This window comes from Melanotaenia boesemani, chromosome 18 (assembly GCF_017639745.1).
Source record: "Melanotaenia boesemani isolate fMelBoe1 chromosome 18, fMelBoe1.pri, whole genome shotgun sequence".
Taxonomy (NCBI): Eukaryota; Metazoa; Chordata; class Actinopteri; order Atheriniformes; family Melanotaeniidae; genus Melanotaenia; species Melanotaenia boesemani.
In genome coordinates, this window is record NC_055699.1 from 7,490,872 (window position 1) to 7,517,635 (window position 26,764).

The following is a 26,764-nucleotide window of genomic DNA, read 5'->3' on the forward strand; positions in this document are numbered from 1 at the left end:
ATCACTATTTCACAAAGAATTTTTCCTGTCAATTTTTAGCCAGAACAAAAATAAAGAAAAAACAGAAGCAAGCAAGATACTGTGTTATTAATGTTCCTTGTGCCACAAAGAAGGTTCATATACAGCATATCTTCTATTTTAAAATGACATATTTTCTAAACTCACATTTTCAGATTTTTAATTTGATCCAGTCTCTTTTAACAACTGAATATATTAACCAAGTCAGTGAACAGCATTTTATTGAACTTATAATGCTAGAACAGGTGGCAACATGGAAAACAGCACCAACATTTCCACTCCAGGAGAGAAAGTAAACTATTACACCTTCCTTCTACACATTAAAAACACCATGTTTGTTGCATCATATTTCTACTTTTTTTACTTAAACATGCAATTTTCATGTAATCCTTTCAGTTTTGTTAATGGTTTGGATTAAATCAATGAAGAACCCAATTTTAAAGCTTCTGTTGCCATCAGCCTCATTCTGATCTTTCCGATACAGGGGTGGGACTTGCTGCTTTCTTCAACCACATAAAATGAGACTATACAAAAACCTGCACTTAAAAGATGGATTGAACCAACAGATTGGAAAGGTAAAGCCACTGCATTTTTTAATGCTATTGAGCTTTGCTAACTTTTAATTGACAGTTGGCTAATTTATGGTAAATCACCTGCAGTCATGTTGCCTGTTTTAATCTCTACTAGGTTTAAAAAGAGCTGCAGAGTCTTTCTATCGTTCACGCCTTAACTCAATTGAAGAAGTAGGGTCTCAAAAACCAAGATGGCAGTGGTTAGAATGAGGCTTCACAGAAATATATAAGCCAAGAGGTGACTTGATGGCATCTACATCTGTTTTTATTATCTATGGCTAATAATGTTGACTATTATTTTATCTTTTGCTTGATCAAATTTCTTTGTTGAATCAGCCACTGTGTGTGTTCAAACTGGCCGGTGTGTTGATATTTGCTTGTTAGCGTGTCACATGGGGTGTGAACACAAACTCAACTGCAATGTCAAACGGGGTCCTAGGAGTAAAAGTTATATATTGCGATGGCTCTTGAAATATACATAATAGATATTACTGTGTCATCAAACCAGTCAGGAATGCAAAGTTTTAAGGTCAGAAACAAATACAATTTAATTTCTAGTTAGTATCAAAAAGGTTGTTGTTTCAATACACATTTCTAAACATTTTCTGTAAGATTTTCCACAATGGAACTACAGTATGGGAAGATAATGGAGGATGGAAATATGGGAAGGACGGAGAACTATGACGTACTGGAGAGCAGATTTTTGCATCACTTCCAAGTCATTATTTCATATTTTTGCTAATATTGAGTTCTTTTAGAGATAGTTCCTCATCCTTGCAAGTGTAGTAGTGATTGCTGTTCTTTGAATGCTATTGTGATGGACCGAGCTGGTGAAGAAAGAGTAAGATTAATCTAAATATTTAAAGAATACGAACAAATGACTTCCCAAAAATTAATGGTATGTGTTTTGAAAACCCCTTTGTGTTCAGCATTTTTACGAGAAGCCTTATAATTGCCTCCTTTTGTGCATTTATTCTGATAGAAAACCTCTTACTTTTCTTTAATATTTCAACAAAACACTTTTATTGCACAAATGAACAAAAAAATGGCAAACAAATCCACAAAACAGAGCGAGAACCAAACTCAAGAAAGCAGCATTAATGTCCTCAGTGCAGGTTGGCATTCAGAAAAATAAGATGCCTCATCTTGGATGGGCTGATCCAGTTTCTCCTCTCTGTGAGTAGGGTTTGATGACACGACTTGTTCATGTACTCTCCTCACGGCTGTCTGCTGTCTCATTCAGTATAGCACAATCTATCCCCCCCTCTGTTTTCACATAATGGTATGATCCTATATTTTCACATGTAATTGGCTGCCTGTCCATGCAGGCCAATCCAAACAAAGCAGTGCCTGGGTAGAGCTAGGGCTGAACACTGAGAGCAAAGTACGCAGCAAAAAGAAATAAAAAAACTGGGAGCCGGCCCTCAATCGATGCAAGCCGGCTCTTCTGATTCACTGCAAAGCATCTGCTTTCAGAGCTGACCTTTTCACTCATGGCACATCACTGGTGCTCACTCCTACCTGCAAGCTTTCACAAGGCTCTCCCAGCACCAGTGAATGAGAAAAAAAAAAATAATAATAGAAGTTAAACAAATAAGCAAAAAGTTAAACAGAGTTGAAAATATAGTGTTTTAATGTGCACGCCAACAAAAAAGAACTAAAGCATTTCAACTAAGTTTAAACCAAAAATGTAAACAAAATAGTGTTAAATGATAATACAACACTAATATAATTGAAATGTGTTGGTGTATGGGGTTACCGCCTTTAACTGTGTGGCTGTAGGTGCGGCCATCACACCTATACTTAGAATGTCATAAACTACTATTTATATTTGACAGGGTAATGGAGCATCTATTTTTCATTCAGAAGCAATGAGAAGAAGGTGCTGCCAGCTGTGTTACCATGAAACTTTTTACATTAGCTCATGTGATGTTTTTATCGTTATGCACAAAAACACATCCGCCTTGTATACATGTAGTTTTGGCGTTGAAAGCGTGCTACAACTTCATGTTGTGTGTCTGAGCTACTCAAGTGTGTCTGAGCTTCTGAAGTGGAATTTGAAGTGTAAATTTAGAGTATGATTTGTTTAATTTTGTTATCTGTTTTCCAGTGGCAACTGCCTTTTAAAAATATAAGACTTTCCTCTGCTTCATCAATTATTACATCTTTTCATGGGGTAGGTGTATAATCTCAGGAAACACTGTCAACAACAGCTATAAATGCCATATTCATGAGTCAGTAACATGGAAATATCAACTTACATTTAAAAGTGACATGCAATCAACTTGCAATAACACTTTAATGAAATGTTTTTGAACAGGGAGTCAGATCCATTGTGGAGGTCATTTCTCAGCTCTAAATCATTATATAGCTGATTCATTTCTCTGTCATGTTAATATTAAGAGATTTGGCTTGAGAGGATGAGAATGAGTGTGGCTTTAATTGTCAATTAAGGATGTATCTCCCAGCCGTACCCCCAAAACATGACTTGTAGATTGGATGATAGTGTGAGGGCAGGGTTTCCTTTGCAGCAATCTTGGTGTGAAATTAACTATGAGGGTGAAAATATTTTCACTTCTGTTTGGTTTCTCCAACAAAAACAACCAATCTCACAAAAATAGAGTGAAAACAGTTTGCAGGGATATAACAAGTAAATCACTAACAATTTCAATGTCTCCACAAAAAAAAAAAAAAAAAAAAAGAAAAAAAAAAGAAAAGAAAAGAAAAAAGTGGTGGAGACATTTTATTTGTTGTACTGCTACCTTGTCTCGGTATCCATCTGTCTGTCAACAGGACTCTGCAAGACTACAAGGTCAAATTTCATGAAAGATGGTGAAACTTTGGTGTCTTTATGTGTTTATCATTGTTATGGTCTGAGTCGGCAGTGTATTTGGTTCAATGTCTAATGTTCACAACTGAGGCAACTTTTTGCATCTTATATAAAAAGTAGTATAAAATGTCTTATGAATGTGTTAAATGATCTTAAGACCAAAACTTAAAAAGGTATCAAAGATCTGTAGTTACCAAACACAGCAACAATACTTTGATCTCTTAAACAAATGCATGGACCCAGGACCCCCTTAGAAGGAGTACCAACAGTTTTACAGCATTATCTTATTATTATGATTTCAGATTTTAATATTTCATATGTTCGGTTAGATACAAAACAAAAATAAAAAGACATCTTAACGTTACCATGGAGACTGAAGGAACCACTTATGTGGAGATGTTCATTGATACAGAGGAACTGACTTTTTAGTTCACCTCTGTGCTTTCTTTATTTCAATATTTAATATTTATTGTGCAAGTTAGTTGTTACTAAAGTCTGTCTTTCACTACCAACCTTAACCCACAATCTGCTCTGAAGATACAATGCAATGTGTGACACAATGTGAGAAATAATTTTTAAGCTCGACTTGGCCAACAGTTGTCTTCCTGACATGTGGATAAAAAAGATTTATGATAAAACCATGTCAGAAACACAAACTTCATTGGCAAAACAGAACCCATGTACCATTTATTATGTCCTCCTCAAGACACTGCATTCACGCTCCCTTAAGTTAAAGTTTAAATGATCACTTCGTTTTGATCCATTTTTGAGGAGTGATATAATGAGAGTGTAGCTGCTACATAGTGATTTGGTAAGTATGCTTTTTTATTATTCTGGTATTATTAAACATTGAATTGTGATATAATTTCTATGGAAGCACAGCTATATCAGTCTAACTGGCAGATATTCAGCTTGTTGACTGAATGGAAGACCATCAACTGATGGCAATAGCAGAAATACACCGACTCGTCACTAAAAGTGACCAGATTTATTGAAAAAATTATTTTTCTAAATACAAAGCAATTTCTTTTGGGCTGTGTGAGAAAACTGCCAAGTCCTAACTTTAGTTGTACCATAGGTACAACTAAATGGAAAACAACCAACTTCTCAAATCCAAAGATATCTATCTATCTATCTATCTATCTATCTATCTATCTATCTATCTATCTATCTATCTATCTATCTATCTATCTATCTATCTATCTATCTATCCATCTATCCATCCATCCATCCATCCATCCATCCATCCATCCATCCATCCATCTAGCTATTTTGATAAGCTTCTGCAATGTCATGACATTTATTTTGATCCAGTGTTGCATAAATTTTTTAACGAGATGTTGTATTGATGGTGAGAAAGTCCGACCACAGCACAACCCGACCTTCTTCACCACATCCCAAACATTCTTAATGGCCAATCCATTAGTGAACATGATGTCTCATGCTCCCTGAACCATTCCTTCCTAATTTTAGCCTGATGAATCCTAGCAATGTCATCTTGGAATATGCTCGTGCCATCACGGAAGAAAAAAAGTAATTGAAGAAATAACCTGGTCATTCAGTATTCAGGTAGTCAGCTGACTTTATTCTTGTGACACAATGTTGCTGAACCTCTACCTGACCTTCTTGCAGCAACCCCGGAAAGACTTCCCCCACAGGCTTGTGCAGTAGCAATAGGCATTATTGCAGTCTTACTTCATCTGCCTCTCTTCTTACCCTGATGTACTGATCAGTCTGGAACAGGATAAATCTGGACTCATCAGACCACAAGACCTTTGTCCATTAATCCCGAGCCTAATCTTTATGTTCCCTAGCGAGTTGAAGCCTTTTTCTCTGATTAGCCTCACTCATTACTGGTTTTCTTATGTCTACGCAGCTTTTCAATCCCAATGCCCTAAGTTCCCTTCACATTGTGCAAGTAGAAATGCTCATACTTTCACTATTAAACATAGTAATGATTTCTATTGTTTTTCTTCAATTCAAAATGTATTTCTGACCGCATTCCTTCCTAAAAGACCAGTTTTTAATAACGCACTGGATAGTTCTTAATTACATTTTATTAGTTTCTGCATGTTTTCTCCACTTGATGCATGCCAATGATTTTACCCTCTTAAGCAGACTAACATCTTTTCTACGACCAGAGGATGTGTCCTTCCACATGGTTCTTTAAGAAACAAGAAGCTACTCATTGCATCAGTTGGGGTTAAATAACTTGTTGCCAGTTGAAAGTGCACCCATGCAGTAATTATCTGATATTTGCTTATTTAAATCCAGGTGGCAACTTTTTTTTTTTTGTCTTTTTTTTTTTGGCCAGGCAGCATATATGTATTTAAGTTTCTAAAGTAAAAGTCTGAGAGATGCCTGAGGCTTTTTGTGTTCCCAAGAGAGGCAATTCATTCCTCCAGCAAAGATCTGGCTTTAATGAATTATTCTGTATTCCAAATCAAAAGTTTTCTTGAAATCCAATAAAGGCTGCATCTTACTGGCTTTTCAAAAGTTTATGACGACATGTGAAATGCAGGTAACAAAGACATACCTTAGAAAAGAGAGAGAGAGGGGGAGAAAAAAGAAATCAAAGAACACTCACCAAGAGGTTGTCCAGCGATGATACGAGCGTTTTCTCCTGCCACAGCTGCTCTAGCGTTTCTCTCATTGATGTACTGTACAAAGGCATAACCCTTATGCACGGAGCAACCCACTATCTTGCCGTACTTGGCAAAGATGACCTCTATGTCACTCTTCTTGACGATGGCTGTGTTGAGGTTACCAATGAAGACTCTGGAGTTGAGGGAACGCGGGTCGTTCTTATTGGTCACGTTGCTGGTCTGGGTTTTACCAGTCATTCTCCTCCAGTTGCCCTCCTGGGACACAGACAGAGGGGGGAGGGGAAGAGCTTTAGATGGACAGGTCAACTCCAGCTACTTCTGCTCCTGAGAAAAAAAAAATATTCCCAGGATTTAAAAATATATCAATAAATACATATAAGTGGGATATATATTAGCTCATTATTTCCTTTGTAAATTTATTTGTTTTCTGTTGAGCACTTTTGTTCAGTAAGGTACTTTATGAAAAAAGTTGGCTTGGTAAATTGTTCAATTGACTTAAATTAAATAAGTGTTTACTGTGTTAATAAACTTGAAAACAATTTAATCGGCATACGGTTTTTTATTATTTGCATATTCATTATAATCCTTTTGCAGACTACTAAAGGAAATCAACAGTTATTTAACAAACGCAGACCAGAGGTTCTGTTCTCTAAAGAAAAGCACAGGCAAGTTAGCAAGTATAATATGTAATCAAGTTTAGTTTAATCTATTTGCTCCAAAGTTATTCATGAACATGTTTATGTATGTAATCCGGTTTCAGCTCCTGTCTGTCCAAAAGTGATGCTTTTTGGGACATTTTCTTCTCTACCGGTGCTGCTCAGTGAATCCAAGGAGACAGCCATCTTTCTTTTCTGTTTACCAGAAGCTGGCCTCTGATTGGTGTAGAGCAATCACGTGACGGCCGTACCACAATTTTCAAAGTAAAATGTGTTACGCTGAACAGTAGATAGTGCCGATTCACGGCGGTGATCATGGGACTTGTGCGGGATAATCAGCTCCGAACTCCCCAGACTGTGGAGTGAGATGAAACAATAACAGGGTTGACCTTACGGCCTATTTGGAATGGCCTAGTCAAGTCCTGGCCTGAATCCTATTGAGATGCTGGGGTATGACTTTGAGAAGGCAGTTCATGCTTGAAAACCCTCTAATGTGGCTAAAGACGACTGCAAAATACTCATTGCAAGTTATTGCAAACACTTGATTTAAATTGTTGCAGATAAGGGTGGCCCAACCAGTTATTAGTTTTAGGAGGCAATCACAGCTTCATACAGGGCCATGGTTCGGATTTTTTTCTCCCCTATAATAATGAAACCTTAATTTAAAAATTGCATTTTGTGTTTACTTGTGTTGTTGCTGACTAATATTTACATTTAAATAAAAGTAACAAAATGTGAATGCTGCAGTGGTTTTCCTGGTGACAAACCAAATACAATGTCTGTGAGTGCAAACACTGTTCAGATCTTAAGACTATGTCTTTGGTTTCTCTGTAGTACAGAAAGCGTAGGTTTTTGCTGTCAAGTTATTAGTGTATATTAGCCCAAGCTCATATAGTTTTCCCTTGCAATCATTTCTAAGTGACCTTTTGGCAGCTTTGCATAATAGACAAGTAGCTACAGGTTCAGGGTAATTATGCTTGTCCAGGGAAAGGGTGCACATTTATAGTTGGAGAACTGACTAAAACTTCCATCACGTGTTAGTTAGATAAATACAAATTTTTTCCTTTTTATTGCAACGTAAATATTTCACGTATTTTAGCTGTGGAAATCCAGGTTTTCATTACAGTTTATGCTCCCAAATGGATTACACTTTAAGTGCATTAATTAGTGTGAGATATTGTAAAGAAAACACTGAATATTCAATATTTATCAGCTCTGAGTCTGTGCCTGACACACAGTGATAACAACAATTCAGCTTTGAGACGGAGAACCTAAATAATGGATCCAATCCTCAGTAAATAGGATTAGTTACCAAGGTAACACAGATGTTGGTATATCATGTGCACACACCCAGGGATACACATTTTTTCTCACTGGCAGCCTTTCCTCCCCTTATCCGGTATAATTTTCTGTTGCAAAGCCAGTGGATGCACACAGCTCAGTCATAGTAACTAACCTCAGTCTCTATATTCTATCCCTTTAATACGCATTATGTAACTTTCCAACCTTAATACTCCATATTCTCCATAACTTGTTTGATTGTACAGTGCGTTCTATTATGTGTGATTCTGTAGCCGTCACTGTACAGCAGCTACAGTGATGCTGCAGCCAAGGTTCACTCAACACAGCACGTCATACAGTAGCAAATGGATATAAACACACTGGCATTATCTGAGGAAGAAAGGAAAAAAAAAAACAGAGAAACAGATAGAACAAGAGAAAAGACAAGAGTCAAGATAAGACTGACTATTACTGTATGGAGAGAGCTCACATGCCAAATTAGATGTTGATTAGGGGGCATGTCCCTGAGAAAATAGCAAAAGTTCTGTAGTGCATTTTTAAAGTTAATGAAATCATCATGGGTAATCTGATGTGGCCAAATGCATGTAACACATGGACTAAGTGGACCATTTACAGATGTGCCTGGATCCATTTTCATTTTCATCCAAACAACAAGCTAAAAAAAAACAAAACAAAACAAAAAAAAACCAACAAAATGGTGAAAAAAGGGATCCCATTATAATTGGCTCAATGTGTCAGAAAAATATCTAATTAAAAAACAAAAGGAATAATTCTCATTATTCGGTGGGAAGACTCATTTTATTTTCAAAACTGTACCACCAACTAGAGGTGCCATCAGACCTTTTCTAAAACTGGGAATGTCAGTGGTCAGTTCACTGTGGTCAGCGGGTAGCTGTACATTTATATACATATAAAAGGTCCTTTATCGTTTCATTGTCAACAATGAGAAGATGAGCACATTTAGTAATGCCAAAGCAAGGACATAGTGGTACATGTTGATGTAACAACCCCTTCTACACAACACCTTCAAAGACTGGAAACTAAATATCTTCACCTCAGCCAGACTTTTTAAAACCATTTGTTCCCAGGAAGCAAGAAACACATTTCTTGTGAACAACAGGCACAAGTGCATGGAAGAATCTGCATTCATCAAAATAGCTGTGTAAATGCAGAGAAGGCCTGCTGAATCTGACAATGACTTCTTTCATGAGAGTCTTGTGAAATATTTTGACACTGTTTTCTTCTAAAGTTATTTTCATGTCCTCATGCACAAAGACTTTCATTCTATAGACGAAGGTTTGTGAAAATTGCACACAGTCCCGTGGGACTGTATTGCTGCACCATAGTATGTCCAACATCATTGTGTTGTTTCTGTGTGTGGAATTCAACTCCTGGTTTCCTGGTTGCCATCCATGAAGTAGCCTTGATATTTATCAGCAGCAGATGCTGAAAATTATTGTATTGCAGGCACACAGACATCCCACCATCTAATAGTGGTTTAAACCCTCAGTCTGACACAAATCCCATATTGATGTTCTTAGACAGGTCACGGGGAACATGACAAATCAGCAGAGAAGTGTTAGATTGCTTCTCTTGTCAGATAAATCAGGAGGGGGCACTGGTCACAAAGCTATTTTACAGCTCCTTCCTGGTATATATCATGTTGGCCTCTATTGTTTTCTTTAGGCAACAGTACTAATTTATTTTATCAATTGTCTTCCAGCTGACCTTGCTCTTTGGTAAATTTTCTACTGCTATCAAGCTTCTCAACCTTTGAAGTCATGCTGAGGTGAAGAGACAAGGCACATTGAAAGTAACTGGCAAAGCAATTGTTTCACAGGACTTGACATTCGGTATCTGAAAAGCATGAATAAGAGCTTCATCCCAGAAATGCAGCTTAAATGATGACCTCAAAGCCCACACTTTGACAATGATTACAGCTTGTACAGTACTGCATTTTGCCAGTAAAGAGCAGGAGGCAGATAAGTCTGCTTTTTCGCTTTCATGTCTGTGTGGTCGTGTCAGAAAAGGTGTCACATTTTTAAAAGGTGGATGTCTTCTTTCAGATGGAAAAACTTTGCCGTTCTGACATCACAAAGAAGCTTGGTATGCTTTGCTTTTAAGATGTCACAGAAATGAATCATAATCACATGCCAATGGGAGAGAAATACAGATATGGTTAGTGAAAAAAGAACCAAGGTTATGTTTGAGAGCACTGCCTTTCTGATATGAAAGGTTTTAGTGAATAAATAGCCATATTACTGCAGTCTCTTGCTCTGTAATGCAATGCGCCTTGGTAGACAGGCCCTTAAAAGGTTGTTGTTTGGGTCTGACCACCTGCCTGATCTACAGGCATTTTTTCATGAAGGGAGGGAACACATTGAATTGATTCCTTCTGTAATTTCTTACCACTCCACCACTGTACATTTCTCCTCGCCATGCCTCAGCCACTCTGCTCTGATTGTTGCCAAGGCAGCTTGACGGGCTGTGGAAAGGCTGGAGAAGCTGCTCACTGAAACAGAAAACTGAAAGGTAACCTGATACACCTTTTCCATCGGTGTTGCTGCCATGTACTGCAGACCAGGAATAATTGCTTCATGGGTTGTGTCCATTAATATCTTGTCTGTCTGCATGTGTGTGGCTGCGGTGAACGTAACAGCAACAACTGTGAAAGAGATTCCTTCTATTTGTAAATCAATGCCTCTATTTTTATTGTGAGCTGCTGAGCATCTCAGTGGTGCAGCAAGTCATAAATTTGCACACTTTTGTAGACTGTGGCTGAAATGTCTCTGGACTCCAAAGATAAAATGCAGTCACAACATTTTGTCTGACTTGAAGCTAAGAGAACGGCTGTAGAAATAAAATTTGACATGAATAGGACAGAGGCCATAAATGAATTAAGTGTCATATAGGACATTCCACATTATAGCCAGCATCCTGAAAAATGACTCTAATCTCCAAGATAGAGAGACATAAAACTAATTTTCTCCACATTTTCAATCAGCTTCTGCCCTTTGGCTTTATGAGTCAATGTACACAGTGCTGGGGTGAAATTCAATTCAAAATTAAATAATGGCTTAGCAAAGAGGGCTATAAAAGAAACGAGGAACAACTTTAATTTTGCCTCCTCAAGGTGTTTGAAGTGCAGTAAATATGAAACAGATCATAATGAATGTGACAGTTTCACAATGTCACTATTTATGGCAATCACAAATCATCTTGGGATATTTTTATGGAGAAAAAGTGCATATAACAAGAGGCTGAAACCTCCTGAAGCAGTGGTTGCTTAAAATATTGTGAGGAGACATCCCGTGGTTTGTGCTTTCATCTACTAACCTTGGGAATGTACTTTATTCTAATTTTACATATTTGGTAATAATCTCTAGTTTATGTAAAACAAATAGACTAAAGAATTAGCACCTCTGACTTACATGAAACTGCATAATGCATATTTTTTATCCAAAACATAGTTGTGTCGAAATCTATAATTATATTGTGCGATTGTGATATTTCTTTAGTTGTTGTTTTCAGCAGGGCAGAATTCTTAATGACATCATGGGTATCATGAGTCATAAAAATACTGAAAAATGTTGTTGAAACACTGATCTAGATGGGTCTTGAACCGGTAATGTCTTGCATGAAGGGTCTGCTGGCTAAGTCCCCTCTGACATCCCTCCTAACAAGCATTTATTGCTAAGTAAACACTAAAAACACATGAGGACACTAGGAGACTGAGGACATTGCTGACGAATCAAAAACTTAAGCTGTATCTGTCAAGGGAAAAGGGTGAGAAAAATGTAGTAACTTTACAGTCTTTAAGGTCTTGTTTTACCTTGTCATGACACTGGAATAAAATCTGACTTCACAAACTCAATTTCTAATAAAAAATATACCTAAGATTTAGCTGAGCAGTATTTTGTAAGTTAAAATAATTTTTTTTACAATGTGTAATGCAAAAGAATGCATTTTAGTGAATAACAAAATTAAAGTTTTATTTTTTCTCATTTAAATGTTTTTTTTTTTTTTTTCCCATGAATTGCAGATAAATTTTAGCTCACAAACATCTATAAGTATTTAGCAGCTAAAGGGTCAGATGTTTCCTCAGGAGGTGGTGCAGATCAGTACATAACCTAGAGGAGCCTCCATCCATCCATCCATCCATCCATCCATCCATCCATCCATCCATCCATCCATCCATCCATCCATCCATCCATCCATCCATCCATAATTCATCTACTTTGATGAAATTGATCTAAAAAGTAGAAATATGCAAACATTTCTATTCACATAACTACAAGCTTCAATCATTTACTTTCCCTCTGCTTTACATTTGTTGTATTAAGCAAATGCAGTAACACTACAATTGATCTGTCCCAGGATTATACAGATTGCGACCCTTGAAGCATACTACATTAAAAAATTAAAACTTGTACTTGATAAATACTCATCGTTTTATATATGCTTGATAACTCTTTTTGTACTTGGGTGGTTATGGTCTTGGGAGAAAGACTATTTCGGTATGCCTCATACATCTTTTCCGACTTCAATACCATACCCTTTCACAGCAGGACCTTTTTCCTTTTACCTGCGGCAAACCTCATTTCACAACAAATAGTAGCTACATGCTTTGCCGCTCCAACCATTTTTATTCCATCCAAACTCTGTTCTCAGGAAATTCATTGACTATTAGGAAGCCTGGAGCAATGATACAATTAGCTAACATGCAAATGGAGTCATTTCTCTGTTGACTGTCATTTACCTGCACTGGAGAGCTGGGTAATATGTGATGGGAGAAACTCGTTTGTGCTAGGGACTAGCAGGCATTGAATGATAAGTGGAATGTCTTATTGTCCAGAGGAAGTCTGTCATTTCTGAACACTTCAAATGCAATGACAGGACTTAATTTATTTCTGTAGCTTCACAGAATTAGAATCCAGTCAAACAGTTAGCTTTTGCAAATAGACCAGTCTGTGTCTGCCCTTAATCAAGTTTGATTGATAAGGATAGCATTAGAATGATGTGACAAAACACTGTGAGATTGTTTAACCCAGTTTATAATGAACATAAATGAAACAGGATATCTGAGTTATGAAGATCTGAGGTATCATTTATATATGGGTATCTGTAATCTGATATGTAACACATGCAGTACTTTGTTAAAATAATTTAATTCACAGTCCATTTAAATTTTGCTAGCTGTTCAAAATAACCAAGGGGATTGGGATTGGGATTTTTTTGGGATGATCAGGATGTGATAGGAGCAATTTCAACTTTTGTTATTTATGTAAAAATAGAGATATAAAATACATGAAATATTTAATGTCAGGTCACAAACTCAAAAACTCAAGCCAGAGCCACAGGACTGGAATACTGGGGGTCCTGTGGGAAGCAAATATTGCAGTTTTAAGATTGTGTTGTCGGGAGTGGGCAGCTATGAATACTGAATTTACTTGTCGGTGGAGGGTGCAACTGAGTTTGGTAACTAAATAAAGGCCAGAGAATATGAAACTAATGCAAAAAAAGAAAAATCATACTGTAACATCATGTAGTTTATCTTCATGTTCTTTTCATCTGTTGTTCTGTTGTGACAGGGACGTTATTAGTGTGTGTAAGTAGTGAGTGGATGGGCAAACGTGTTGACGGAGTCTGTGTGTGTGAGGACTAGAGTCAGTTCCAGTTGTGTACGGTGTGGTTGTGGCTGACAGTAACCATTGTTTTAAGATACTAAATAAAGAGACAGATACAGCCATTGCTTTTCCACTCCTGTGGATGATTTATTCTCTCTAGCTCTTGTTCAAATTTAATGTGATATTGGCACATTTGTTTAATAGATTAGCTCTTTTTTATATAATAACTGCAGATATTTAGACAGCTCAATAGTGTTTGGTCAGTTTACATGAACATTGTGATTAAAAAATGAGAGATTGTTGATTAATATATTTTCATTTATTGTTATATGTAGGCCTTTGTATAAACTGAGCATTTAAACTTGCCTTACTTGGCATATGGGTCAGCAGGAACGAACGGTTTAAGTGGCCTGGAGTGACCTAGACAAGCAGCGGAGGTAATGATCAGAAGTTCAGCAGGAGTAAGTGAGAGCAGGCTTGGAAAAAAAAAAAAAAAAAACAACTTGCATAGGTCTCTACTCCAAACTTTATTTTTTTTTTTTTTTTTTTTTTTTTTTTTTTTACTGTGAGTTAGGTAAGGGCCTTGTTCAAGGGCACACAAGACCACAGTGGTTCACCTCTGTTGGCACACTGGGGACGCAAACCTGGGTTCTCCAGACTCAAACCAACCTCTGTAACCATTAGTCTACCACTTCCCCCAGAACTCCCATCTTGTTAGAAAACGAGATTTCCACCATTTTAGTTGAAGGAGTGTTGACATACCACACTTGCGTAGGCTTTGGTGATATAGTTACCAGTCTTGTGGAGAGTATTAAATTTATAAAGAAGAATCTTGACATCACATGCTAATGTCTGAGCTTTATATTAGCTGTTTATAATCTATCATTCAAACAAGAGCTGGTGTATGGAAGAGCCTTCATTAAATATTCACTGGCTGCACCAGAAGACCCAAAACACTGGTCAGTGCCCCAAAGGCATCATCATTAGAGCATAGCCGGTGGGCACTCAGACTCAAAATGATATAACAGATTTTTGTTCACTCTGGGAAAGTGGGAACAAGTTTCAGACATGCCACTGGTGTATTATTATAAGATTTAAATAGTTCTGGTAAATTTTGAATGAGATTACTGCAGCATTCATTGGGAGTTGCGCTTCTGTCACTTTGTATTCTCTTTTCTTTTAGTTTCTAATAACGTGCCCATGTTAAACATTTAGTCGCAAACAATACCTCTGCAGCTGGTGCTGAACAGGTAGTATACAGATGCTGTTTAAAACCTTTGAACAGCTGTGTGCTGCAGCCAGAACTGACACCATGAGAGAGGTGAGAGCAAACCAAAACAGTGAATCTGCAGGTCATAAAACCGACGGCTGGAAGATGATATAAAATTCAACAGGGCCTAGAGAAATTGCAAATTTGGGTAATATTCGTCACTACAGGAGACCACCACATGATCCACTGCTCAAATAAAATTGTTGGTGGAAACTGCCATATCCAAACAGATCGTAAACATGTCAGACCACACAGTATAAGCCTTCTGTGGACTGAAGCTATGCTGAAATATTGAAGGAAAATGCACACATTCACTTAAAACTGTACAAAACAACTACACACAACCATGTTTAGTTTACTGCTATTTTTCAAATATGCAGGTTATTAAACAGCAGAATTCCCAAGAGAGATGTTTTTATTCAGGTATTTTCATTTTTAATTTGTTACGCTATAAAAGAAGCCTGAAATTATTAATTAAAAATAGCCCATTGAGGCTATGTGTAAAAAAAAACAAAACAAAAAAAAAACAAAAACAAAAAAAAACACACACACACACACACACACACACACACACACAAACTAAATAAATTAATGACAATGTGCAATGATTTTGGCTATATTTATATTTATGATGGAGTCCAAGAGAACATAAAAACAACTGAGTGCCTTCATTTTCTTTTGTCATTTGATAGCCTCCTGCTAAGCACTGAAAGGACAACACTATCCACCAGATCTAACATGTATCATGCTACAAGCAGTGCATATTTGTCAGCAGCTGCCAGCATCAATAGATCAACTGATTAGTCCAGCACTGTATGACTCCAATGTTTTGGTAAATTTGGAACTGGCTCTCAATTCCCAACTCTAATCATAACCATATTACGAACCAAAGGCAAACAAATAATACAAAATAGCCCACAACCAAACTGTAAGCTAAAACAAGACACAAAATGGTAAAGGTATGCTTCGATTTGGTGCTACTAAAATATTTGTCATGACTGTTAATGGCTGTTTTCCCCATTAAAGTCATCATTAGTGTTCCGAGTTGCAGCTGCTGCTGGGATAAATTTTTAATAGGGGCAAATTAGCATCTGTTAACAGCTACTTTGCAAGAGAGGTAAAACAAAGTCTCAGCCTTTTATTAGGAACATCAATCTATGCTTTAAATAGTGTTTGACTGTAATGAAAACATGACCTGCAACCTTGGCTTTAGAATCTTAAACAGTCAAGCAGCCAGACAACAGTGAGGTTTGTCAGTTAAGGGGCTATTTCATTAAAATTTCATTTTCAGCTCCTTACAATTAACAGTTTGTTAAAGGATATTTCTTATTTATGGCCCCCCATGTGAGCTGCTCTGTGCCAAACAGCCTGCATTGTTAGAGGGTGATGGGCAATTTTTTTGGCTTCAAAGGCTTGGCAACAGCTCAGAGGAATTCTAATGACCTTAAAATCCATTGTTTAATGAATTATTGTGAAAAAAGCAGCAATGTTATCTTCATAATGTAATCAAAATAAGCACATTTTCACATTTAATGCACTTTGTTGTAATTAATGGTTATGCATTTGAATCTACAGCACTATGGTGTCCTCTGCTCTTGAATCATACACCAGGAGGATACAGGGAACATATTTTTGGCATCACCTCTCTGATGGTGCTACAGCGTGCTGCTGGTCAGCCATCTGCAGTGTGACTGTGACCTATGTATTAGCAGAGGCTATGTCCAGCAGCAGCTGCCTTTGCCTGTAGGACTGCTTGGCGCTGAAATAGTATCATGAGAAGAGGCTTGTCTATCACCTTCCTTGTATCTGTGTGCATATTGGTGCTGTAGAGGCTGATCGTTTGGATGGCACTGAGAGGCAAAGTTCTACTGTCCATCTGCTGTGAAGTGATGCTGGCCCACCATACGTTCACACTGCAAGCAACACAATCAATCAAATCACCAGATATTCATTAATTTCATACTGGAGGTAAGCAGCCAGGGAATCTCAGCCGAGTGGGCCAAAAAAAATTGGACCTTGAAATTCTTCTTCGGGCCATCAGGTTTCAGTGGGCCAGTTGTCCCTTTTTGCTGTTTCCAATGTCAATTTAATTTTTTATTCATAAACACTTTTCCTGCCAAATACAAAATAGATGCAAAGTTCATTATGGCCAGTCATCACTCCCCACAGAAAGAATTCGTTTCAAGAACTACTTGCATCCATTATGGTGACTCTCAGGTCCAAACACATTAATACAATTAACATTTTAGAAAATGCAACATTTGAGAAAACACACCAACAATAAATACCATCTACAATATTTTTATTAAAACCTAGCGATGAAATTGTGAAATGTTGTTTTCCTAAATGTTGTTTTTCTTAAAGTAAAAAAAAAAAAAAATATGTACTGGAATGAAGTTTCTTTTTTTTCATGAAATGGGTTGTCCAAAAAAATACCTTTCGAAAACAGTTTTTTTAAATGTATTTTCTAAAATATTTTTTTTTCTTACACTTTGTTTTCTAAAATATTTTTCTTAGTAAGGTCTTGTTTTTTCTAAAATGTCTTGTTTTCTTCAATGTTTTTTTTTTTCCTGAAACACCAATTTTTCAACTTTGTATTTTCTGTGATGCTGTTTATCTGATTTCTTAAAAGTTAGTTAGTGTTTGTGTACTTATGTTGTGCTTTGCGTTTTAATGACCTTGTATTTAAGAGTAAGCCACTTTTTGAAATCCATCTCTTGCACCACTTGTTTGAACAATTCAACTTACAAAGTTTAAAGGGTAAATTCAGCTCAGGCCAGTTGTCACTTTGAACCTGTGGAGATGCTAATCACAAAAATAACCCTGACAGTTCAATGTGATGAAACCTGTAGGATTAGCACGGTGAAGAAAACAGCCCTCAGATGGACTTTGATGATACAAATCTTTATCGTTTATGTTTATGCCTCTGACTGCTCCCTCCACTTATTGCCTAAATGTTCAAAGCTAGCATAAACTTTGTGTAAGACTCTGACAAGGTTAAAAAAAAAAAAAAAAAAACCCACATTGCAAACTTCAAAGAACCTCCAACACTTCAAAAGCTTCTTCATGGTTCGGTGACTAATCTTCAAAGTCATGCCAAGAATTGGACTGATAGTGCCGCTGTGTGTAGCAGGTACAAACATCCTTGTCGTTACTACTGAGGTGTGAGGAGTTGAGAACGGGAGAGGAGATAAAACCAAAAGCTAATTGAGAGACAGGCTGTCCCTCAGCGGTGTGAAATTCAAACCCCAGCTGATGAGATTTGGTAATTAAAGAGAACCAATCAGTCAAATCAATTTGCTATTAAAGGTTGAAACCGGACATTAAGGTAAACTGGAGAATTACTGGTGATCCAGGAGGTTCATCTCATTAACTATTGAGGTTTTGGAGGATCTGTCTTGACTTGACAAGAGGCCCCAGACAAAAAAGATTAATGAAAAAAGAGAGATGAAACAATAAACTAAAGTAATAAATATTGATAACTTAGTCTTTTATGCCTTTTCCTCATGCTCAGTCATGAGCATAAGAAAAGGGGGAAAAAAACCACCCCATTTGTTGTTTTTTTCCTATTTGATTGACATAGCCCTGCTTCATGCCCTATGGAAGAGTGGCCCAGGAAAAGTTAGCAGTGGGCATCTCAGCAGTTCTTGTTGATAGGTGTCGGCAACAAGTCATTTTAGCCATATTGATATCGTCATGATTAAAAGGCCATCCAAGCCCTCAGGTACAGTTTTAAGAGAAAAGAGACGGCAGAAAAGAAATCCCAGGGTAGAAGCATTTTGTCATTCCTAACGTTATAAAATGCTGTTTAAGTTTTTATTTGTACTAGCTAGAGGCTTAAATGAACCCTTATGAAAACACATTATTTATGCCCTGGCTTTCAACGTAACAGACTTTGTTTTTTGTGCTCTTATTGTCCTTTTTAGTGGTTTTAGTATCTTGTGCTTTTATTATATTTTGTGTTTTAGTGTATTGTATATATATATATATATATATATATATATATATATATATATAGCTGTGCTAAATTTGTTTTATGTTTTGTGTTCAGCACTTTGTTTATAGTTTATGCAAGGATTGGTGGTCTCTGATATCACTACATATAGTTATTATTATTATTATTAGTTCTTTTGTTGTGGTTATTAATGTTATAATTACTGCATCTTGCAATTAAACTTATTATAAACTAAACTAAACTAAATTATAAACTTATAATTAATTACAATAAATGTAGGTCATAATCATATAAATAAAGTTCCATTGTATTTATTTGTACACAAATATACAAATTAAAATGACGGACTGAATGCTGTGGTGTAACAGTCTGGCTCACAACCCTTCATATGCTTTGGTGGGCATGTTTTCTATGCCTGCATCGTGAGGACCAGTCTAAATTAAAATTGAGATTAAATTAAAATTTAGACTGGATTAAAAATTTCTCGTGACGTAGATAACCTCTCTATGTCATGAAAAACATAACCTTGTTTTACCCTGTAGAAGGCATTATGAGCCATTTTTTACCCACAAAATCCAGTTTTTTTAAATAAACTAAAAAAAAAAAAGCAAATTTTATCAACAGTAAATGTTGTTTACATCACAATTAAGTAATACTGTGTTGTTTACAGCTCAAAAACACATTAATGGGTGTACTACCCCTTTAAAGCAGGTGAGCTCTGTAATTTTGTTTAATGCCAAACCCAGACACAGTTCAGGTTTACCTTTTTATCAAATATTCACAAATACTCACAATTTCCATTCCAGTTACTCATGCAGTTCATCCTGACATATTCAGCTGTAAGATTTTTGTCCATTTACCCACACACTAAAGCTATAAAACCAAACATCCATGGCGAAAATGTAAATGGCAGCTTCCCCAGTGACGTTTTGTTGTTTATTATTCTTACACACCTGTGTGCGTGTGGAGGGTTGGAGGCCACAAAACCATAATCTTGGCAAGATAAAAACTATTTCTGTAGAAATGTGAAAATATTTCATATATTTTTGTAATTTTATTTTTGGTGGACCAAGTAATAGTTTTTCACGAAGGGTTGAAACTTTTTCCATCCTTACTACTACTAAAGATGCAGATATTTTTTATGTTACCCAAAAATGTTATTAAGCTGATGTCAGTTAAGTTAATTTCATTGTGGGATTTTTTTGTTTTATTTTCCTATTTTTTTTAATGATCAGCTCTATTATCAGAAACGATTGGCTAAATTTTCTCTTTTCTACCTCTCTTATGTTATGTTGGTATTAATTGTCATAAAAAAACGGTTTTTAAATGTCTCACAAATTGTCACATTCTGGTGTTATTTGTTGCTTTTCAAAGGAGGTCAGAGCCAAGAATAATCCATGTTCTTGCTTTAGATAAAGGCACAATATAGAGGTGTGCAAATCAAACATTTCTTTGCCAACTTGAGTGAAATCAAGACAAAAGCCAAGCTCACTAGGAGTTTAGTTCAATTGATTTCACTCCTTTTAAAATGTGAATATCAGAGTAGTCTCTTGTGGTGAAGGGCATAGTTCCTCCAAAATCAAAGGAGCCTTAGCAAGCCCTGCATTTAAGGGCTGAATTTCAATGAGCCAAGAGTCCCAAAAGGGCCACGTCACTGTTACAGCAGAGTGTGACAAATTTCATATTCTCACCAATAAATGTTAAATGCAAGCACAGCCAGTTTTTGCAAAAGAGAAAAGAAACTGAAAGAAGAAGAAAAGAAAAAAAAAAAGATGGCACTTGCAAGGGAAAAAATACAACATCTATATTTAACTTGCTGGCGGCATGCAGCTCCCACCCTCTCCATCTGTAAATGGACACCTCATTACACCCCCTTTGATTAAATTCACTTAATTGCCCTGCCATCGTAAATTACAATTAAAACAGTCTCAATATTTGCTGACAACCATAGTCTTCACTTAGTATGTTCACAAGTGTTCACTTTATAAATACAATTTTAATTTAATTGATGGATGTCTAAATATTTAAGAATTCAGGAACCACCAAGACAATCCAATAAGCTCAAAGAGAGGGGATGACGATGCATCACTGACTGGACTCTTTTTACAATGTTACTTATAAATGAACTGTGCAAACACAATGGCAGCCTAAAAAACACAGCTCTATTATCCCATCTTGAAGTAATTGCTACTTGGAAACCAACTGAACTCAAAAGCCCTCCCTCAGCAATAAAGCCGTCATCGCATTCATGAAGTTCTGCAGTGTCTTCTTTTTCCCTGCTCTAGCATATTTGCATTAATCAGGTCTACTCGTGTGTGGTGTAAGAGGTGCAAACTTCAGGAAAAAGGTTCAGAAAGTTAGATTTGTCTTAAAGATAGAGACCTATTAAATATAAACACAAACATACATATGTATAGTTCACCTGAAGGTGGATGCATTAAATAAAAACTCAAACATGAGCATAAATCCTGAAATCATTCACACAAAACAGCATAAAGTCAGTAATACACAAAGACAGAAGACAATAAAAGTAACGGAGAATCCCCACACGGCAGGTCGATCACAAGCCTTGACGTGTATTTTTTGACAGTTTGACAGCACATGCTGCCAATGCTAGAGGAGGCTTCTAGAGTATGTCAGCTACCTTCTACAGTTTTTCTCCACCTCAAGTAATTGAATAAAATAAAATCCATGCATCATCTGGCTTCTTAGCATGAACAAGCTTGAAAAAGGTACACTTGCACAGGCAAAAACCAGCAATATAAAAATACATGCTATAAAAACATCGGCTTGGAGGCAAAGTTCATCCATGTACATTTGAAGATCTTTTCAATATAATACTTAGCAAATGAAAGATACTAGGAGAAAAGAAAACAGGATAATTTATTTTTACCTCAGTTTTTCTTCTGTTCAAGAAATAATGAATGTGATTTAAAGTAGTTGGATTAACTGAAAGCCTTTAGATCCTTTTATTTCAATACTGGATGACATATAAGCCTTAAAGCACTGTGCTAAACCCAGACCACATAATGGCATGCTAGCTGTGGATGAATGCTCACATACTCTTGAAGAGTAACATGTGAACTCAAACACTAGAATGTCAAGAATGAGTTTATATGAGGAGAACATGGCTTTCATACTGAAGGGCAACTTTAAAAATGGAAACACCCCCGGCTGTGTTTCTCAGCTTTGCAAAGTCAACTGTCATCTGTTGATTTATCAAATTGTTTCTCTATTTCTCTTTTGAAGCTAAAATCACTTGTTTCAGAAATGGAGTGAATTTGAGTTGTGAAAAATGCACGCAGACATCCTTACCCGTTATGACTGAACTCGATAAATTAAGTCACAGACAACATATCAAATACATTTTACCTGCGCTAAAATGGATCAAAAGTAGTTGTAATTTCTTGATTATCTATTTGAAAGTAGTTAAAAAAAAGTACTACACCTTTAGAAACCTAGAAACGGCTTGTTTTTACTTTCAGGGAAAAAATAAACAAATTTTAAAGAAGACTTTGTATAAAAAAACTCTTTCATTTAGGCCTTTGTAGAGAAATAATGTACTAATTGTACTTTGATTTAAGAAAGATTTAGAGCTACAGCTGCATCATTTTAAAGGGATATTCATATTTACCTTGTGGTCACATAGATATATTCATTTCATGATGGATATGCAATTTTCAAGCAGAGACCTCTGCCTGACCTGTCCCTGAAGTGCACTCTTTTCCATGTTTCTACAAAAATAGTGAAACCCACCATTATAAAATACTAAAATAATAAAGGGATAATGCCCGGCGAATCGCATCTGACGGTTCACGCCTCCGCGTTTTCCATTAATTTATGATAATGGACACCTCGAAGAGAATTATCCCGCTTATACCATGGCCACTCACGAAAGAAATATATATTAAATAAATTATTAATGCGTTTAGGTTTTTTTTACCTTTAAAATCGTGAGTTTTTCACAAGAAGTGTCTGAGTGGACTATTTTGTTGTGACACGTTGCCAAGGTAACCGGCCGCAGTTATGTTACGTGACACAAAGTATCATTTCAGAGGGCGGGTGCAGCTCTTACAGCTTGGGTGTGTCCAGAGGATGATGCGACATTTTGTTTTAAACAGTCAAAGTCCACAGAAATGTGTATCAAGCAAGTAAGTCTGTCCTAAATCATTTCTTTTTATAATGTAATCCACCATTCACTCTGTATCAATATGTAAGTAAGGTAATCAAGAAAGAAAGGTGGGTGACAACCTTTTTTTTTTTTTTTTTTAACCTGTCCTGTCCAGCATCATAGCAAGCAAAATGATAATCTGGTTGCTGGATCATGCTGAAAAAATTTGCTCTGCCAAGGGGAGGCTTATGGGTATAAGGCTCCTCTTGATAATCTGATTTATTTATTTACTTTGAATCAAGGAATCTAAGTAATCTTGCTGGACCTGATTGGAGGGGACAGAAAAAGTGGATGGAAAGATGGAAAATAGCAAAAAGAAGCAAAAGGGGAAGAAGAAAGGAGACAAAAACATTACAGACAGAAGGCAACAACCCTTCAATCCTCACCTTCACCAGACAAGAAATTGTTACACCTGTACATGAACACACCAGAAAATTCCCTACAACTTTTACAAACAGAGCTGCTAGTCATTAAGAGTTCTTAAATAATAACCAAATCAAAAAGACATATCATGAAAGTAGCACAACTACGACCACATACTAACTCTTAGGACAGTGAGCCCCAAACACAGTCCCAGCCAATGAGCTGCAACCGACCCCAGAAGGTACCCACCCTCCACATGTCTAGCGGGGAAAGAGAAGATGGGGAAGAGGACAGCGGTAGAGCCCAGACCCCCGGAACTTCTTTTATAGGTGTCCATTATCACTTTTTAATGGACACCCTCCAGCCAATCAGAATCGAGTATTCACTCAGACCATGGTATAATAAATGTTAGTTAAGCACACTGCCAAACTTTGACCTGTCTCTATGTATTTGTCTCCTTCACCGCCTCATCAAATCAACCATTTCCCCATTTAGTTGGTGTTAAAAAAACAAAACAAAACAAAACAAAAACACACACAAAAAAAAAAAAACAAAACAAAAACACACACACACACACCTTGTTCTCAGTTGCATAGAATATCTGTCAGGTATTTTTAATACTCATGGCGTATCAGATAAAACGTCATGTGAATGAACCACTGTAGAAGAGGAAGGCAGAGAAGATCACAAAATAATCAAAAAATTGTGGGGAAATGGATGGGAGTTGATTTGTTCTTTTAACCAACTAACACCCACCTTTGGGAAATTTAAATTGCATAGTTAAATCATTTCATCATGGACAGGTGATTCCTGTTAATTTGAGGCACAGTAGGTTTCCCATGTTTCTTTTTTTTCCTTACCAATTTACACTACACTGGTTGTAGTGTTTTACAAACCTGTAATAAGCATAAAATGAAACCACCATAAAAATTAAATTCCTGCTTGTCACATGCTATTATATCCCCTGGTTGCAATATTATAGATTTACTTTAATAAAAACTATAAACAGCATCATGTGATAATCACTTTATACTGATTCCCTGCTTTGCCTTGTAGAGTTAAAGAGGATTAGGCTTAGGTTTCCTCAGCTAACCCTATAATATCTATGAAAGAGCTGCAGGCAGCTTAATGTTTACTGCCTCATGTCTCCCTGAAGGGCTCACAGTCCAGCATAGACAGCCCCGATGTGTCTATCACCTCTGCACATTCTCAATCTAAACCACTGATACCTACTGCACTGCAGCCCTCCTTTATTATATCAATACCAGTAGCTCCATCTGACTGCAGCAGTTTTGGTTTCCCTCATAGGCAGCAAAGTGCAACATACCGCCGCCACACACACACAATTGTTTGTGAGCCCATCTACAGTACTTGCAAAAATGTTACCCATGTTTACTGCTTGGCCTGATTGCCTCTAGCCATCCTTTATTTGAATAATTTGCCCCAAAGATCTAATTTGTTTTAATTTTTTGTTTTTTTTATATAAACTTACTCTAGGTTCTTTAACTGATGATTCAGGAAAGCTGCATTTTTAGCCAAACAATGAACATCCTACTATTTTAATTATAGATAATACTGAGATTTTGCAGCATCCAGGTTTTCCATACATAGTAATGAAAAGCTACTTTTAAAATCCTTAAAAGGAAAATGTCAAATTGTTATAATGTATCTCCGGGTACTTCAAAACAAGCAAAATAGAAAACAGAACAATTATTCACATGCTTTACCCCACTAAAGATAATTTACAAGAACCTGAAAATGGGTTCTACTTATTGTTGAAGGCGAAGTCAGCCAAGTATCAGACAGATTGTAAATTAGCTACAGCATGCTGGTTTACTGTGCAAACGGTGCTCCAATTCATTGCATGCTTGTGTCTGCTTTTAAATAACATAACATGTTCATGTGTTGCATTATGTAAAAATATCTTTTTACACATATCTTTTCCTTTAATCAGTGATTTTAATATATATAAAGAAGTGAATAGTTGTGAAACAGGAGGAGTGGAAGGTAGGGTTTTGCCACAGGCAGTCACTTCAAAGAACTCAGTTCAAGTCTCATCTGACCCATTTTTTGTAAAGAACTTTGAATTTTTCTGCATTACTTGAAGAAAATCTGTAATATTACAGTTTTTTCTGTATTCTTCAATATTTTTTCCCCTGTATTTTTGTAACACCAATAAGATTATGGAAATGTCAAATGTAGAATACCATGAAAGTCCTGTAACTGGGAAAATACATAAAATTTGCATATTTTTTTAAATGGAAATATAATTCCAGTTCATATAAAATGAGATTTTCAAGTTTATCGTAATTTCATAAAATGTCATTATCCTAAAAAAATAGTTGAACTGATGCATTCAATTTAATAATGCTAATACATGTTATTTTGCTCTGAATTTATGCATGCAGTTAATTTAATAAATTAGGTATTTGATTGTTTTTATACGTGTTAATGTCTTTCATTAAACAATAAAAAACAAAATAAAGCAAACGATCCCATGTGAAAGTAGAAGTATAAACTATTTTTATGACAGAATTTTTCTGTAAGTTTATGATTTCTTCTTTCATCATTTAGCTGCCAGAATATTACATTTTTTCCATTTTTTCCATCTTTTTTTTTTTTTTTTTTTCACTGTTTAGTTCATTGAAGGTTAGGGAAAGGAAAAAAGTACATGATGTTACAGTAAACTGAAACAGATTGGCTTCACATCATCTGAACATTACTCAATATACAATACAAACTTAATAAAATATTTCCATTTCACCATTCCTTTTTGACGGTGCTCCGCTTTGGACATTACAAATTTTTAATAAGTTTCGGCTCGCTAAGTAATACCATTATAAGGTTTTCGAGGTTTCACTCAATTCCATGAGTTAGCACCACGGAGAGAAATGTTAGAATGTGCCAAAAATGCAAAGAAAAACCATGCAGCCAACATGAATGCAAATGATGTAGGATTAAAATGTGAATTTCACATATTTAGAACAAGTTGTGGAATAAACAGAGAGATTACTTCAAATTTGTCTGAATATTAGATGTGAGATTGAACACACAGAGGAAAACAAGTGAATTTTTCAGCCACAAAACACTTATTACAAATAGCTGCTTGTTTTGCATCCACTCAAAATTGTTCCATATTAATATTCATCTAGTCATGTTTCAAGTCAGTGGATGAATGGGAATTTAACATTTATTTTCTTTTTTTTGGCTTTGCTGTAGTCTACACTAACTCCTGAGGGAAATGCCTTTTCTCTGTGGCTGCTAAATCCTCTGGTATGGTCAGTAGGAAGTCATTAGCTTTGTCTGCCTGTTGTCTGCTTTTGGGCAGATGGCATGCCATCAGTTTAACCATGTTTTTTTTTTTTTTTTAAATCAAAGATGGCTGCTGGTAACA

The 26,764-nt window shown here is 36.3% G+C and overlaps 1 protein-coding gene across 2 annotated transcripts in view; it reads right to left on the reverse strand.

The window, feature by feature from the left end:
* The window catches only part of LOC121629184 (RNA-binding Raly-like protein), a 116,051-nt gene that overhangs the window by 62,181 nt on the left and 27,106 nt on the right, over positions 1 to 26,764 (reverse strand). For both annotated transcript variants that reach the window (XM_041968782.1, XM_041968781.1), the window contains exon 2: positions 6,008 to 6,281. In XM_041968782.1, the coding sequence (XP_041824716.1) occupies positions 6,008 to 6,263 (256 nt within the window). In that variant the 5' untranslated portion in view covers positions 6,264 to 6,281. The remainder of the gene's footprint in view (positions 1 to 6,007; positions 6,282 to 26,764) is intronic.